This window comes from Pygocentrus nattereri, chromosome 19, assembly GCF_015220715.1.
Source record: "Pygocentrus nattereri isolate fPygNat1 chromosome 19, fPygNat1.pri, whole genome shotgun sequence".
NCBI classification, from domain to species: domain Eukaryota; kingdom Metazoa; phylum Chordata; class Actinopteri; order Characiformes; family Serrasalmidae; genus Pygocentrus; species Pygocentrus nattereri.
Window position 1 is genome coordinate 6,588,999 of NC_051229.1, and position 16,852 is coordinate 6,605,850.

The following is a 16,852-nucleotide window of genomic DNA, read 5'->3' on the forward strand; positions in this document are numbered from 1 at the left end:
AGTGAAAATAAGAGACTTTGTTTGCTCTAAAATGGACAGTTGCTATTGTTGGACAGGCTACTTTACATTTTGGGGAGGTAAAAGTAGTTGTGGAGAGATGCATCACTTCATTCAGACAGCGAAGCTTTCAGTGCTTACGCGTATAACTTGGATGTTTGTTGCCGTTTGTGCCCAGTTTGAGCTTCTTTCAGAGATTCTGATCCTTTTGTTTTTTGTTTTTTTTTTTTTGTTGTCAACAAACAGCAGAAACATAATGAAATATTTCCTCTTCTACTTAGAAACACAAATATGGCACAGACTGAAAGTTTAGAATTATTATTATTAAAGTTTAGTATTATTCCAGTGAACTTCTGATCAGAAGTAACCCAGATAAAACTACCGCATGTTTTTCTTAATGTTCTAGATGTTTCAGGTACAAGATCGCATTGACGTGAGCGGTGAGGAGGACAGACAGGGCGCTGTGAAATCCAGAAAGAGTATCTCGCGGTTAGAGAGGCCAGTTTAATCAGGCATCAATACAGCAGTCTGTTTAAGCACGGCTTCACCACAGCCGTCTCCCTAGAGGAGAAACACGAGACACTGGAAGAGCAGCGAAGCAGCCTCAGCAGATAAATACTCGCTTGTTGTGACTGGCTCTGCTGGGAGGGGAAGATGGGGTAGTCCTGCGTAATGTCTGATTTGGGGGATTAAACACACTCACAGGTCCTGTGTTGGCGTTTTTAAAGGCAGTGTAATTTTGGCAGCTTGCACTGGCATTGAAATAAATCATTCCCACACGTTGGGACTCGGCGTTACTGTCTTAGTGCTAGTCAGTGGTAAGTACTTGATTTTTATTAACCCTTAAAAGTTGCTTTGGTTGTGTTGATGGTAAAAGCATGTTGTGTTTGTTTGTAAGGAGAAAGTTTATTTAATTTTTTATTATTTATTTTTTTAAAACAGTCTTGTTTTGCAGAAAGAGGCAGCATCCACTGCACTTTTGCCTTGTTTTTGTCTTTTTTTTTTTTTTTTTTTTGGGCAGTATGACTTTTATTATTTATTGTGGTAAATTATGTGACACTACACTTTTCCTGAGCATCTCAGGGAAATCAGAACACACACCATCTGCATCTTTTATTGGATTTACGTTGGGTTTAGTGACGCCCAGCATGTGAAATGTTGAATAAAAATGATTGAACTCATAGTTTGGACAGTTTTTCAATTTGGCTCTATTGGTTGATTGTGTTGTTTCCAACGAGATATAAACCGAGTTTTTATTGTTTTAATTTAACTTTTAAATTTATTGTTTTTGTTTTTGTTTTTTTTGTTTTTTTTTTTTGGGTCCATTTTTTTTCCTTTTGTATTAAACCCGTAAAACTCCGCCATGAGAACTAAGTAACCACGTAAACATAAAAGTTTCACAATCGTCATTATTTGTTCTCTTACCATCAGTTTCGATATAAAAACCTTTAATCTTTCAGTCCCACTAGCCTTAAATGGCCACACCACACTGATATTTCTCAAGTGACTCTGGTCTTTTCATCACTGCCCCCAAAAAGCATTTGTAGCTTTTCACTCAATTCCAAGAAAATCTTGTGTTTGTAAAGTCTGAAGTCAAATGTTTCGAAGTTTTCAAAAAAAGTTTCCCTGGAATTCTAGTCACGCGAACCCGCTAGCGCTACTTCGGCGGTCTCGTTTTCAAAACGCCAGCGGAGAGGGAGGGTCTCTAAAGTTTAATCCCTGCTTTGATTTGCTCTGCTGGATTCTGTGTTTCTAATCCTTCAGCTACCAAGTGATGATGACCAAAAAAGTGTAGAAAAGGTCACGTGAGGCTGCTGATCATCAGTCTGTATGCACTGTAATCCAATAGGCTGGTGACAGAGTGACTCGGCAGGTAAAGTGTAGGTCAAGTCTAGAATTTAGCTGGATGTACAACACACCGTCCTGCATACGGCAAAGCTCAGCTTCTCTAGTTTAATGTGGACTTTAATGTTTGCTCATATCTCAAATGGTTGTAAAGTTATTGAAGTTTTAAAACAATGTGTAGTGTCTTAAAAGATTACCAGCCCAATTTGGAGTAAGTTATGTGAAAAAACTTGCCTAATAAGATGAATTGAATTCCGATCATGTGCCCCTTAGGTCGTTATAGGTTATGTATCGGGAAAATGTCATTGAATACCCTACAATAGATTTCGCCCTGAAGTACGGTGACGTTATATTTAGTCCAACAGCAAATTAAAATGTAATGCTGAACTTCTAAAGATCAAGTCTCATTCAGGACCTTCACTCGGTGAGGTCACTGTGAGGCTTTTGTACATTGTGTCTCTAGATGAAAAATGCAGAGATGGAATTTCTGGGACTGATATGGTCACTGATAAAGTAGCACCTTATTGTTTCTGATAACGGAATCACAAACCGATTGATCATGTAATTAATTGTAGTTTTTGTTAATGAATACTTCTTGCTCATGCTTAAAATGTAACATTTAAAACAAATATTAGGGGTTGTGATCCGCATCAGCAGCATGCCCATGGACCAACAATCAAGCAATGAAATGTAAAAGAAATATTAAATTAAAATATTCTGGCTCTACAAGGCCAGTTCAAAAGCAACAGTGCTTGGCCAGTTCTGAATTACGGTCTTCGCCTTGTGAAATCCAGCTGTAGTCCATTCCAAAATAAGAAAAACTAAGAAAGAGCAGCACCAAGATGAAGATACCTGAGTATCTGTTTTAAACCAACCCTTCAAAATAGACTGGAAGCTGTTAAATCCATTAAAACGTCTTTCAGCTGTGAAGTTAGAGATATGTTTCTGTTCTTAGTAGCCCGTTTCACCCCGAGATGAACTACAGTCCCCAGCATGCACTGCAACACGGTGTGCATTCTGACCCCCTCCCCATCATTGATCTATGGGCCAGTGGTTACAAAGAGAAAACGATGTCTAGTTCAGTAAATTAGACAGTAAAAAAAAAAAACAAAACAACAAATTTATTATAAAACAATTTATTCTTATTTTGAATTATTTTAGAATAAGTATTCAGTGCCTATTTTGTCATGGTTTTGGCATATTTTGAATAAACAATGACCCATTTGGGTCATGGAAAATGAAATGACACAGCTGGCCCACGGAGTTGTGGTCCTTTTAGTGGTTGAGTGACACCCCTGATCTACAGCCATTCAGAACCATATGCGAATAGATGGAGCGTTTACAAAAAAAATAAAAAATTAATTACATTATTATACCATAATTTATAGGTCTGTTTTCTGTCAGGATTCTTATGTTACGCTGCCTTCCATCAGCTGCTGTTATAAAAAAAACCCAGAGCGCCCAGAAGGGGGCGCTGAAGAGAGATTTCCACCGTGAGTGAGCATACGCGCTTCAGTGGCTGTGAAAGCTAAAATTAGGACGCAAAGTTATTGGTTGTGAACATCGGCCAAATTCTCCATCCGACTGATAGTAATAGTTGTTTCTTCATTCATTTGCAAATAACATGTCAGCCACTTATGTATTTGCGTCCCTGCTTTCAGCCAATACTGCCGTTCATATTCGCTGTCGCTGTATAAACATAGCATAGCATGTAAATTAAGAGGAGGACGTGTTGAAAGGCTGTCACTGGTACTGAAATCGGAGGGTTGTTTCAGGCTTATGTATGTCTCCGTAGCAGATGCCGTGCCTCCTGAATGTAAGTCATTGTGCTCGTGCCCGTGCGAGCGTCTGACCCGGCTTTTGCTTTGTAATCTGGATCGGCTGTCGGGGATGTCCCTCGTCACCCTGCATCTCTGAGCCTCATCCTGTTATACAGTCTGTCTGATTTGACAGCTCCCTCTGTCTCGCTGGCTGTGGCCAGAACCTTCACTCCCGTCTGAAATGTTGCTCCTAAAGGTCGCACACGACTCTGGACTTGGCTGGAAGATGATGTTTCATCAGTCACAGGACTGTGCAGTCCAGACATGTTTAGAGGGATTAGGCCTAGTCCTGCACAGCTTTGGAAGTGGATGTTCACCATTGGAAAATAGCTGGACTGGGTGTAGGTTTAAGTCCCTGTCCAGGGAATTGACCCATACGGTTGTGTTTTTTTTTTTTAAAACTAACAGAGATATTAAAATTTACAGATGATGCCTGAAGACCGTGTCTTAATAGTCCAGCAATATACAAATCATTTTGATGTAGTATGTAATATTATTTTCCTAAAGTAGTCCATACATTCCATATTTGGAAACTAAGATGTGAAAATAGTCTGTTTTTAATTTGTTTTTGTGATGCCATGGAAACCAACAAATTTACATACTTATCCATTCTGCCAATAGCAGTTTGACTCCGCCCAGTCTCACTGAAGTTATACTGCTTTTTGATTAGCTGCCCTGTATTGCATCTCAATCAGAGCTCATATCAAGAGAAATGTGAGAGATATGAAATGTTTGGTTGCATCACTATATAATGGGGATACATTATGAATGTTATTGTGATATCGACCTCTGCAGTACATGTTTGTGCTGTTGTTTCACCGTCCAGTAGGTTTAAACCAGAAACAGGGTACATACGGTCATGAAAATCCTGGAAAAGTCATGAAATATAGAAATTACTTTTTCCTGGCCTGGAAAAGTCATGGAAAATAATGAGCGCTGGAAACCAAATGGAATTTCCTGGACTTTCACCCAGTAGTTCATCATGTCATCACATTTGAAGCACTGAAGAGTCTAGGTCACCAAAAACGCAGAGACCCGAGACTAACGTATCCGCACGAGGTTTCGCTTCATTAACATGCATTTAACGGGAATCCCGGCTAGCTGAGGTGTGACGTTCGGGGTGTATGTGTTGTGGAAGATGTTTTAACATACGAACACTGGAGAAGATGAATTAACGAGCCAAATGAACGAGTGAAAAAAACCCCGCTGCTGCTTCTCACACCTGCGTGACTGTCTTCTTCAGTGCAAGTCACGGCGCTCGGTCTGCACCACGGCGGTGAAATCACACAGCACATGCTGCAGCTACGCTGACGAGCAAACTGCTGAGACAGTCGCACGGATTTTAATTTTATACGGCTTTTGCTGTACCTGTAAAAAAAAACAAAAAAAAAAAAAACTAAACTAAAAATAACAAATAAAAATAACAAAAATAAAAAGATAAAATGGTTCTTTTCTAAACTTATTGTTCCTTTTTGTTAATTCTGATTAATACAGCCTATAGTTTTTATGTTTCGTTCTACATTTTTTTTTTTTTCTCTCTATGTAAAAAATTTTTTGTTTTGTGTTAAAATCTGATTGACGATTTGTGCATCAAAATTTTGTGTAATATTTTAATGATTTTGCTCAGCCTTAGAGAAAAGCAGCCACAAGGCCAGTATTTACAGTTTGTGAGTCACTGATTCTGACCTTGGTAAACAACTCCGATTTGGCCAGACATGATGCAGCGTTCCCATATTTGCGGTAGACGGACGACGGCAAACCAGATATCCTATTGTTCTTTAAATAGAACCGCAACAGGAAAATTTTCCACTGCAAGCGGCCGCAGACCACAGCAGTAAACAGAACGATCCATCAAGAGTTCCGGTTTTGCAACTTTCGCTGACTACATTGGTGTGATAAACCAGATGTTGATTTTACGGGAACCATGGACACCGACTCGTTGTTGAACGAGTTTAGTAAAAAAAATGGTACTGTGTAGAACCATGAGCATTTAAAGAACCCTTGCATGATAAAAGTGCTCTTTGCATCATAAAAGGGTTCTTCAGATGGATGGAGAATGTGCTGAAGATGCTTCTGTGTAGAACCTTTTTGACAAAGGTTGTATTTTGCACCAAAAATGATTCTCTGTAGAACCATTTAATATACCAAAGAGCCCTTGAAGCACCATCTGAAGATCTTTCAACAACTGGTCGAGGAACCGGGAACGCAGTGGAAACCGCGTCAGAAGCAAGACACCGCCCCTTCCTCCTGGATGCTTCCTTTTTAAAGACGGCTATTCCTACTTTTGCATCATAACTACAATAAACATTTTTACTGTTGTCATATTCAGTGTTATGTTGTGCCAGGAACAGGAAGTCAGTGATTCTAACCTGAACATTTATAATCAGCTAAACTTTGATTATCCCTTGGCCATGTTTACATGCAGCCTGGTAATCCGTTAATAATCCGACTAATAGCTCAATTGGAACAGAATACGTCCATATGAACACCTCCATCGGATAAGACGAGTCCGATCGAGGCCATCCCGAATACAGTTTCTATCCGATTGAACGAGTTGGATAATCCTGTAAATAGAATAATAATAATAACCATGTAAACACCTGTATCCGATTACATTCCCTGTCGGAAAGTTTAAGTATGTTCTGCATGCGCGTCGCATCATAGCAAAAGTTTATACCATTCAATGTGGCGGAGCAGAAACTGGTCGGCAGAGGAGACGAAGTTTATGCTCTGATCTTTAAAAGGTGGTGGTGGTGGGATGGACGTCCAGCTCATGTGTCTAAGAACTCGACGTCTTCCTCTCGGCCTTCATTAATAAGGACATGTGAAGGACGTTTTCCTGAGTCTGACATCATTTTAAAGCAATTAATAACACAAGCACTGCTCACTGCTGCTCATCTCACTCCGAGTTGTCATGTTACCGATTTCTTGTAGTGAGCATGTAAACGGAGATTTTCAATCAGATTGTTGAGTAGAGTGAGCATAAACACCTCAGCCATAATATATAATTATATAATTATATTATTATATAATATAATATAAGAATATAATGTATTCAATCAGATTGGTAAAAGTCTTTGCATGTAAACAGCCAGTGAACTCGTTTTGCAAAGTTGCTGAACAGATCAGATATATTTTGAGTGAAGGGTGGTTGTGTTGACCGATGATGACAGTAGCATCACTGGGACCCAAAAAAAACGGACAAAGCTTTGATGGTTTTTTTTTTGCTGCGTATTTATTGTCCATCATAAACCCCTGCGTTATCTAATGTGATGCAGATTTAGCTTAGAGATTAAAGAAGGAGCTGCCACACTGTCATTACATTCCTACATCACATAAACGTCCAGTCGCGACTGACCAGAATCCACAGGGCAGCGCACACACCAGTGACAACATGTAAAGCTGTTCAGCGGAAAGAGATGAAGACAATTGAATTATTTTGGCACTGGATGAATGCATGTCTTGTGTGTTTTCGGAGCCGGACAACGATATGATAATAACTGATTGGACGTCTGTGACGACCGTTTCAAGCCAGCTCAAACGGAGCTTGTTTTGGACGTCGGTTTATTTATAGTAAGCCCTTACAAAGCTGCTGTCTTCTTGCTTCAGATTGCTTCTCTTTTATCCAAGGATTGTGTGTCAGAATCCACAGTACCTTGTCAGAGCGTAGAAATAAGGGCCAGTATTGGTCCATGTTGATGACTTATGGTTTTCTCAGTATTTGAGGAAATACAGCTGAGCTGGTGATGATGCTAAACACAAAACACAAGCGTGGTTAAAATTACACAAACATGTGAAATGTATCCAGACCTCACTAAGCATAGCAGTATAACTCAATATAGAACTGTTTTGTGAAGAGAACTTGAAAAGGAGGAGGTAGCAGTGCTACAGTATCTATTTTAAGGTATAGTGACACCATTCTTTTGACTCCCCACATTTTGTCTCGACTCCAAGCCTTTTATATTTACATTTACATTTACGGCATTTGGCTGACGCTCTTATCCAAAGCGACTTACAATTTGGTCATTTTACACAGGCAGGCCAAGGTGGTGTTAGGAGTCTTGCCCAAGGACTCTTATTGGTATAGTGTAGGGTGCTCACCCAGGTGGGGATTGAACCCCAGTCTACAGTGTAGAAGGCAGAGGTGTTAACAACTACACTATCCCAACCACATATATTTAAAACATTGGGTTATGAATAGGTTTTCCCTGGGAAAAACTTTATGGAAGGTATGAAATCGGGCTGTAAAGCCACTGTTGTGCTTTTGAGGGTACGTTCATGTTGTTTGTACCTGGATGAATGAAAGAGAACCTTTGCACAGAACCTTTGTTGTTTGAGTTATTGTTTGTTTAAGAGAGTTTAAGAGGTGTGACAGCTGAGAACAGACAATCATATCACTCAGTAAAGCGCTGTTTAACTAAAACTATTGGAGGTTGAAATTAAAACAAACGTAAATTAAAATTCAGTCAGCTGCAATCATGTAGGTGTTTGATAAAGCTGTTGGATATTGATCGTTATATGAGGGATGAAGGGATGAAGTGATGGATACTAATAAGTTGCATCAGAATTGTAAGCACGTGTTTTGGTCAACATTCTCAACAGCTTTGTCTATGAAGACTTTACAGGAGAAGGTATGAACAAACCAGACTTTTTTCCAGGTAGTTTTAGATGGTTTGTTTTGGTCCATTCATCATAAAAATTACACACAATGTGTATATATATAAAGGACTATGGGTACTTCTGTGTGTGTGTATATATATATATATATATATATATATATATATATGTGTATATATATGTATATATATATATATATATATATATAATACAAAAAGGCCACTTTATTAGGTACACCTTACTAGTAAAAGGTTGGACCCCCTTTTGCCTTCAGAACTGCTTTAATTCTTCGTGACAAACTTTCAACAAGGTGTTGGAAACGTTCCTCAGAGATTTTGGTTGGTTATTTGAGTTCCTGTTGTCTTTCTATCATCTGGAACCAGTCTGCCCATTCTCCTCTGACCTCTCACATCAACAAGGCATTTTCGTCCACACAACTGACCGCTCACTGGATATTTCCTCTTTTTCGGACCGTTCTCTGTAAACCCTAGAGATGGTTGTGTGTGAAAATCCCAGTAGATCAGCAGTTTCTGAAATACTCAGACCAGCCCGTCTGGCACCAACAACCACGCCACGTTCAAAGTCCCTTAAATCCCCTTTCTACCCCGTTCTGATGCTCGGTCTGCACTTCAGCAGTGTGTGTGTGTGTGTGTCTGTATGTAAAAACAGATATGCCAATTTATAGATGTGCTCATTTGCCCACTATTTTAAAATATTATTTTACTATAATATTTGATGTATTTACTGCACTCTGGAAGAGCAGAAAGTGTAGGTAATGCTGAGTTACAGCATTAAAATATCAGCATTTTATTCATTTTACTGCATATTTAACCTTACAGAAACCAATGATATATGTTATGTTACATGTAATGCTAATTCAGGTGGATTCAGTTCTAATATCTGCATTCAGCAAATGTTAATGTGTCAGCGGTAGGAGAGATGTGCATGGAAGGAAATGGATAATGGAGTCGGCCCACAGTTCCCATATTGATGCTTTACTTATATCGTGGGTTAAACCTTAAAATCGCTTTCCGCACAGCATCGTCCATCAGTCAGTCCGTAATAATGTCAGTGTGATCACTGAGCATCATTAGCTGGCCTTCCATCTGCGTAGCTTTGTGCAGAATTGACATTGAGTAGATGGACCCAGTTACCTGCTACAAACTCATGACTGATCAAATGGTTTTTTGTTTTTTGGGGATAAAACATGACCGAAGGCATCAGGACCCAGTGAACTCGCAGAGAAGCTAAGACTTACTTTTATCAGATCAAAGAAGAAGCATATTAGACTGTAGACGCACCGAAGAGGCTGGTCACTCAGTGGAGTAGGACTGCTCAGGTCGTTCTCTCGCCACACTTTCATGACGTGCTTCAACAAAGCAGCAAGGAGCTGCGCAGCATTTCTCTGTGACCTGGGGGGAGTTTTGTTCTTTTGGGCCTGCAGCCTTTATTTATTTTTTATTTTTTGCACCATTCCAGTTCTTCGTTTGAGTTTAATCTGGCAGCTGGGTGGAAACCGCGCTGTTACCGCGCCTTCATGCAACAGTGAGCGTTTTTGTAGCGGCCCGGCTCAGCTAGCGTGAATTTGAAGAGCCGTTTAAAGTGCTGTACGCAGCAAACCGTCCAAATGCTTCAAACCCTGTTTTTCAGCAGGATATGCAAATCACATTTCTTCCTTTGCAAGTAACTACAGAAAAGTGACTCAGCAAGAAAGTGCATTCATTAGTTTTCAGTTTTGTCAGTGCGACTCAGATATGCGCCCAGTTCCTTATCAGCGCTTGCGTATTGAAGTTTTCTTTTTTCTTTTTTTCTTCTGATTAATCTGCTGCTGTTGACGTTGGACTCAGATACAGTTCAGCTTTGCCTGTTAATTTGAGCTCCCTGTAATTGCTGTGGGATTTATTTTGCTTCATTTTACATCTGATTCATTTTGTATTTTGCTATTTGATTAGTTGGCTCACGTAAATCTGTGATAAAACTTGTTTTTATTATTTGGCCATGTTTCAGTCCAAGTTTGTTGTTGATCATATATTAGTTACTAATATTTTTTGTTGTTTAAAGCCTCCTCAAACTTAAATCTGTGGTTTCCTGTTCTTGTTTAAAAAAAAATGAATCCCAAAAATGACTTAAAAAATGAATCCCAAAAAATGCTGTTTTAAAAAAATCCCAAAAAATGCTGTTTTAAAGTCACAATAAAAAATGCTGTTTTAAAAATGAATCACAAAAAATGGTTTTAAAAAAATTGAATAAAAAAATACTGTTTTAAAATCCACTTGTTGAAATATACACTACTCACAAAAAGTTAGGGGTATTTGGCTTTCGGGTGAAATTTCAGGATGAACCTAAAATGCTCTCTAACCTTTACAGGTGAACTTATGTGAGCTTCTCTAAACTTTTGAATGTCCAGCTGTTCAGTGTTTCAGTACTTTTTGCACAACTTGTTGTTCTCTAACAAGGACCTTAATGGCAAGGTGGTGGTGGTGGTGTTGGTGTTACAGTGTGGTCAGGTGTGTCTAGTCAATACAGAACTGCCCTGCACTTTGTGAGTGGTACAGTGACCCAGTGGCCCAAACTAATGAATAACATCATTAATCCAGTCATTGTGCCTCTGCATTAACAACACAGGCCTCATTTCATCTTCATGGACGATGATGCTCCAGCTCATCGAGGCCGCATCATTAGGGAACGGCTGCTGGAGATTGAGGTACCTCAAATGGAGCGGCCTCCACTTTCTCCAGACCTGAATCCCATAGAAAACCTCAATGACTTGAGGGCCGCCCTTCAAGAAGAGTGGGACGCCATGCCTCAGCAGACAATAAGTCGACTTGTGAACAGCATGAGACGTCGTCGTTGTTGGCTTGTTGTTGGCTTGTGTTTCATTACATTGTCTGAGATGATGAAATCACCATTGCATGCTTCTACTCAAATGCCCTACTTTCATGATATAATATCACTGTAGCGAGAACTTTTTAAGTTTTCCATAAATTTCACCCAGACTAATCCACAAACGCTGGCATTAATAACATTTATATAGAATGTAATTAAGCAGCCAATCATCTTGCAGATACTACGACTGATCTTCTATTGAAATTTGTATTGAATCATGCATCATTTTTTCACGCTGAGTAGAATTCGTCTTTTGATCAGTACTATAAGTACATAAGTAATTGATTTATGTCATGTTTCGCTGAATATTGGCTGATAAGTGATATGAAAGTAGTTTGGATGCAGGATCTGAAGAACTGAAGGTACAATTTAAAGCGGTAAAGGTGCGGTTTACACCATTCTGACTCACGCTCAGTTTAGAAGAGACAAAAATAAGCTCAGTTAGGTGCTATTAGAGGCTGTGAAATCACCGGCCCGAGTGTTTCAGTGAGAAACCGGAGCTGAGGGAATCACCCCCACCAGTGTGCATTATAAAAATATTTACTCTCCTTACCCCGCACCTTCATGTGATCCAGCATGTATTTTCAGCCCTGATACCCAACCCCTGTCATGCATGGAAGAACTATGTCCCTCTGCTATTTTCTCTGCCCCATGGCTAACCGCTGCACTTACACTTGCACGGTCATTTCCCCTCCGTTTATGGGAGTCCGAGTTTCCCAAAACGCATTAAAAACACTACAGAATGATGTCTGTATCACTTCTACACAGGACACAGCGTTAATCCTTTCACAGCTCTCGTATAGAGCCAGGAGTGTCATAGAGGTTTATTTGCTCCAGGTGTTGTTTCTGGCAGGAGCGGTCACTTACCCTCAGGCACGATTGTAGCCAGATTAATGTTGTAGCAGCTGTGAACGACCTTTAAAGCCACGCTTGACCTCCAGCTGCTGCCCATATTCGTGCCTGACTAATCTTTATACTCTAGTTCTTTCCAAGAGGTGTATTTATATGCATTTAAAGTGACTGTTCAGCAAAAATTAGTACTTGGCTCAGTTTTCTCCTTTAGCCCACATATAATTGATCAGCAGTCAGAAGTCGGACATGGTGTCTGACGTTTCCTTCTTTGGTTTTTGTGCTTTTTGTGTAGATAACAGATAATGGAGCCTCACAGCCACCACACTTTTCTCCGAGCGCGTTTGGCTATCCGGTGACACTGCGTGAGCAGCAGTTCAAAAACATGCGGTGGCTGGCTTTACGGGTCTCGCAGGAAGCCTGTGTTAGCTGTCGCCCTCCTAGCATTGATAGTATTGTGTGACTGGGGGAGTCCTATCTAGGGGGTGGAATCGGAGACGACTAAATTGGGGAGAAAATTGGGTAAAAATAAATAAAAAAAAAAAGAAGAAAACATGGGTCATCACGTACAGTTATTTAAAAATATTGTGTAAATTTGATTTCATAACTTTTGCTTTAATGCCTCTTAGTTCACATCTTAAAGAGAAATGGTATCGATTTTTTAAAACATCTGTTTAATTCAGATAAGGTGTAAAACAGGGGTCGGCAACATGCGGCTCCGGAAATTATGATAAAATAATCGCCCTTTGCAGTAAAATAAAACTCTGATGATTGTTCAACACAGTTTTAGCAATCAATAGTCTTAAACACTGGAGGTAAAGTGGCCTATAACTGCTAATTCATCGTCCTGTGACCATGAAGGTTGGTGTGCAGAGTGTTGGTCACCATAGCAACACAGACAACAGTCTCGTTTAGCTAGAAGCAAACGAAAAGGCAAAGAGAAAGTCTTGAGATGACCATGAATAATTTGGAGATTAGTTGACTTTGCGTTTATTATCCCTCCAGCTGGTTTCCTGATGTGTTTAATCTGCAAGGAGAAACTGTTCAACACTAAAAGATCTTGAGGCTGAAGTCAGCTTCTTATTTGCCAGCTTGTTGTTCAATGTTTCCGTTCCACCTTAAAAGGTGCAGCTGTTACATTCTGGTGCCTCAGGCACCATTTAAGGTGGATCGGGAAATTGAAGGTGCCGAATGAGAAGCGACTTCAGCCTCATAAAAATTGAACATTGAGAGACATTTCACATAAAACTGTTCTACTTTTGCAGAAAAGTTTCCTGCCGGAGATGTGAGAAACGCAGCTATAGTGGACCTAAAACCTAAAGCAGAGCAAAGTAGTTTCTATTGTAGCCTATACTTTTACATCAGCACATACTGAGACATATTTATAGACAAGATGGTAAAACGGACATTAAATGTTGTGGCTCCCAAGGTGGATTGATTTTTGTTGAAAGGGCAAAATGGCTCTTCTAAACATTTGGGTTGCCAACCCTTGGAGTAAACAAAGACATTGAGAGTGATTTGATGCAATTCTAGTGAAACTTTCTGAGTCTGAATTGTTCACAGTGGTGTTGATGGGGAAAAAGCCATCTTAAGAGTTTGCTTTTAAAAAGCTACGTTAGTTATTACATGAAAGTTATTAATATGTTGGACTTTTACATACTACCCATTAAGAAATGACCAGTTATATGTGACTGTGCAGGTCTTATTTATATTCTCACTAAAAACAATGCATTTTCTCACAGATATCCAGGAATTTTACGAAGTGACCTTATTGGATGATCAGAAATGCGGGGATTCAGTGAGAGTGATCGATATGATGCCTCCGGTGAACCTGTGGGATTTCTCCAGCATCCAAAGCACAACAGTAACTTCAGACACCCTGCCCAGCCTTAGCACCAGCATAGAGGTAAGAGTGCTGAGCCTTTCATTGCTGGAGGGTGAGATGTTGGTGACCACCATCAGTTGTCTAATCTATTACTGTTATGTGTCCATTCTACAAACTGTTGTGTTACTGCATGCAGTAAGAAGTTTTAGGAAACATTTTAAGGGCTCTAGTAATCTCTAATAAATATGTTACTACCTGGACAGGGGGAGGGTGGTGTCCAGAAAATATTGTACTCATGTTCATCTACCTACATTTTATGTCCCGAAGTGTCCAGACACAATGAACTACTTTTGAGATGCACCCATGCCTGACATACTAGGTGTTCAGTTACACGCATTCAACTTACTATAATCTCCAAAGAAAAGCCTTGCCCAATGGAGTGGGACACTCTGGAGCAGCCGCGCATGAGCCTAAGGTCACCATGCCCAATGCCAAGTGTTGGCTGGAGGGCTTTAAAGCCCCCAGTGTTGGGCTGTGGGGCTATGGAGCGATGGAGTGATGGAGCTCCGTCCTCTGCCTTTGGGATGAGTTGGAGTGGTCATCTAACCATCTGTACCTGACCTCACTAATGCTCAGTCAAATCCTCACAGCAATGTTCCAGGCCATCCCAGAAGAGTAGAGGCTCTTACTGCATCAAAATGGAGACAAACTCCCCAAACCTCCTTTTAATACACTTTTAGTACACGGGTGTCTCCAACCTTTTGGACCCCAAACTTCCTTTTAATACACTTTTAGTACACGGGTGTCTCCAACCTTTTGGACCCCAAACTCCCTTTTAATACACTTTTAGTACACGGGTGTCTCCAACCTTTTGGACCCCAAACTCCCTTTTATTGCACTTTTAATACACGGGTGTCTCCAACCTTTTGGACCCGAAACTTCCTTTTAATTCCCTTTTAGTACACGGGTGTCTCCAACCTTTTGGATCCCAAACTTCCTTTTAATACACTTTTAGTACATAGGTGTCTCCAACCTTTTAGACCCCAAACTTCCTTTTAATACACTTTTAGTACACGGGTGTCTCCTACCTTTTGGACCCCAAACTCCCTTTTATTGCACTTTTAATACACGGGTGTCTCCAACCTTTTGGATCCCAAACTTCCTTTTAATACACTTTTAGTACACGGGTGTCTCCAACCTTTTAGACCCCAAACTTCCTTTTAATACACTTTTAGTACATAGGTGTCTCCAACCCTTTGGACCCCAAACTTCCTTTTAATACACTTTTAGTACACGGGTGTCTCCAACCCTTTGGACCCCAAACTTCCTTTTAATACACTTTTAGTACACGGGTGTCTCCAACCCTTTGGACCCCAAACTTCCTTTTAAAACACTTTTTATTACACAGGTGTCTCCTACCTTTTGGACCCCAAACTCCCTTTTATTGCACTTTTAATACACGGGTGTCTCCAACCTTTTGGACCCCAAACTCCCTTTTATTGCACTTTTAATACACGGGTGTCTCCAACCTTTTGGATCCCAAACTTCCTTTTAATACACTTTTAGTACATAGGTGTCTCCAACCCTTTGGACCCCAAACTTCCTTTTAATACACTTTTAGTACACGGGTGTCTCCAACCCTTTGGACCCCAAACTTCCTTTTAATACACTTTTAGTACACAGGTGTCTCCAACCTTTTGGACCCCAAACTCCCTTTTAATACACTTTTAGTACACGGGTGTCTCCAACCTTTTGGACCCCAAACTCCCTTTTATTGCACTTTTAATACACGGGTGTCTCCAACCTTTTGGACCCGAAACTTCCTTTTAATTCCCTTTTAGTACACGAGTGTCTCCAACCTTTTGGATCCCAAACTTCCTTTTAATACACTTTTAGTACACGGGTGTCTCCAACCCTTTGGACCCCAAACTTCCTTTTAATACACTTTTAGTACACGGGTGTCTCCAACCCTTTGGACCCCAAACTTCCTTTTAAAACACTTTTTATTACACAGGTGTCTCCTACCTTTTGGACCCCAAACTCCCTTTTATTGCACTTTTAATACACGGGTGTCTCCAACCTTTTGGACCCCAAACTCCCTTTTATTGCACTTTTAATACACGGGTGTCTCCAACCTTTTGGATCCCAAACTTCCTTTTAATACACTTTTAGTACATAGGTGTCTCCAACCCTTTGGACCCCAAACTTCCTTTTAATACACTTTTAGTACACGGGTGTCTCCAACCCTTTGGACCCCAAACTTCCTTTTAATACACTTTTAGTACACAGGTGTCTCCAACCTTTTGGACCCCAAACTCCCTTTTAATACACTTTTTTAGTGCATGGGTGTCTCCAACCTTTTGGACCCCAAACTTCCTTTTAATACACTTTTAGTACACGTGTGTCTCCAACCTTTTGGACATAGAATGTATTTTGCCATTCTCACTCGACTAACATTAGTTCCAAGGCAGTCCAGGATGCCCCAGTGTTCTGGGGTTTGAATGAGTAAATGGCGTTTAGGTGCTGTAGAAATCTGCTGAAGTGAAAGGAAATGGGGAATCCCTGAGTAATGCCACCAACTCAGTGGAACTGTTTTGCTGTGGTCAGTTTGAAAATGGCTTTGATGGGGAAAATTACAGGAGTTGCATTTCTTCAGCTGATTCATCCTTTCCTGCTTCCATTCTCTGCACACGCTCTGAGTAATGCTGTGTTTTGACAACATAATTACAGATGAGCAGCTGTAGAGTCATTATTGTCCTTTTGCCCTACGTTAGGTTTACATTGTTATTTTTACATTCATTTCATTTCTATGTGTATTTACATAATTCTGTAGCTAGTTAGGCTCTGAATTATATTGGCTTTGATTTATATTCTGGGCCTGATATACTGAGCTTTTGTGTAGATCTTGCGTTTTCTGTACGAAGAGCATGAGCCAGTCTGTTGGTAGGCGATATATTGGTTCCTCCGGCATGTCGCTTGAAGTTCATCTTAAAGGATATATTTTGTCTTAACC

The 16,852-nt window shown here is 40.2% G+C and overlaps 1 protein-coding gene across 17 annotated transcripts in view; it reads left to right on the forward strand.

The window, feature by feature from the left end:
• Positions 1-16,852, forward strand: part of dlg1l (discs, large (Drosophila) homolog 1, like) — a 204,596-nt gene that overhangs the window by 15,275 nt on the left and 172,469 nt on the right. For all 17 annotated transcript variants that reach the window (XM_037547728.1, XM_017720022.2, XM_017720024.2 and 14 more), the window contains exon 3: positions 13,757-13,920. In XM_037547728.1, the coding sequence (XP_037403625.1) occupies positions 13,757-13,920 (164 nt within the window). The remainder of the gene's footprint in view (positions 1-13,756; positions 13,921-16,852) is intronic.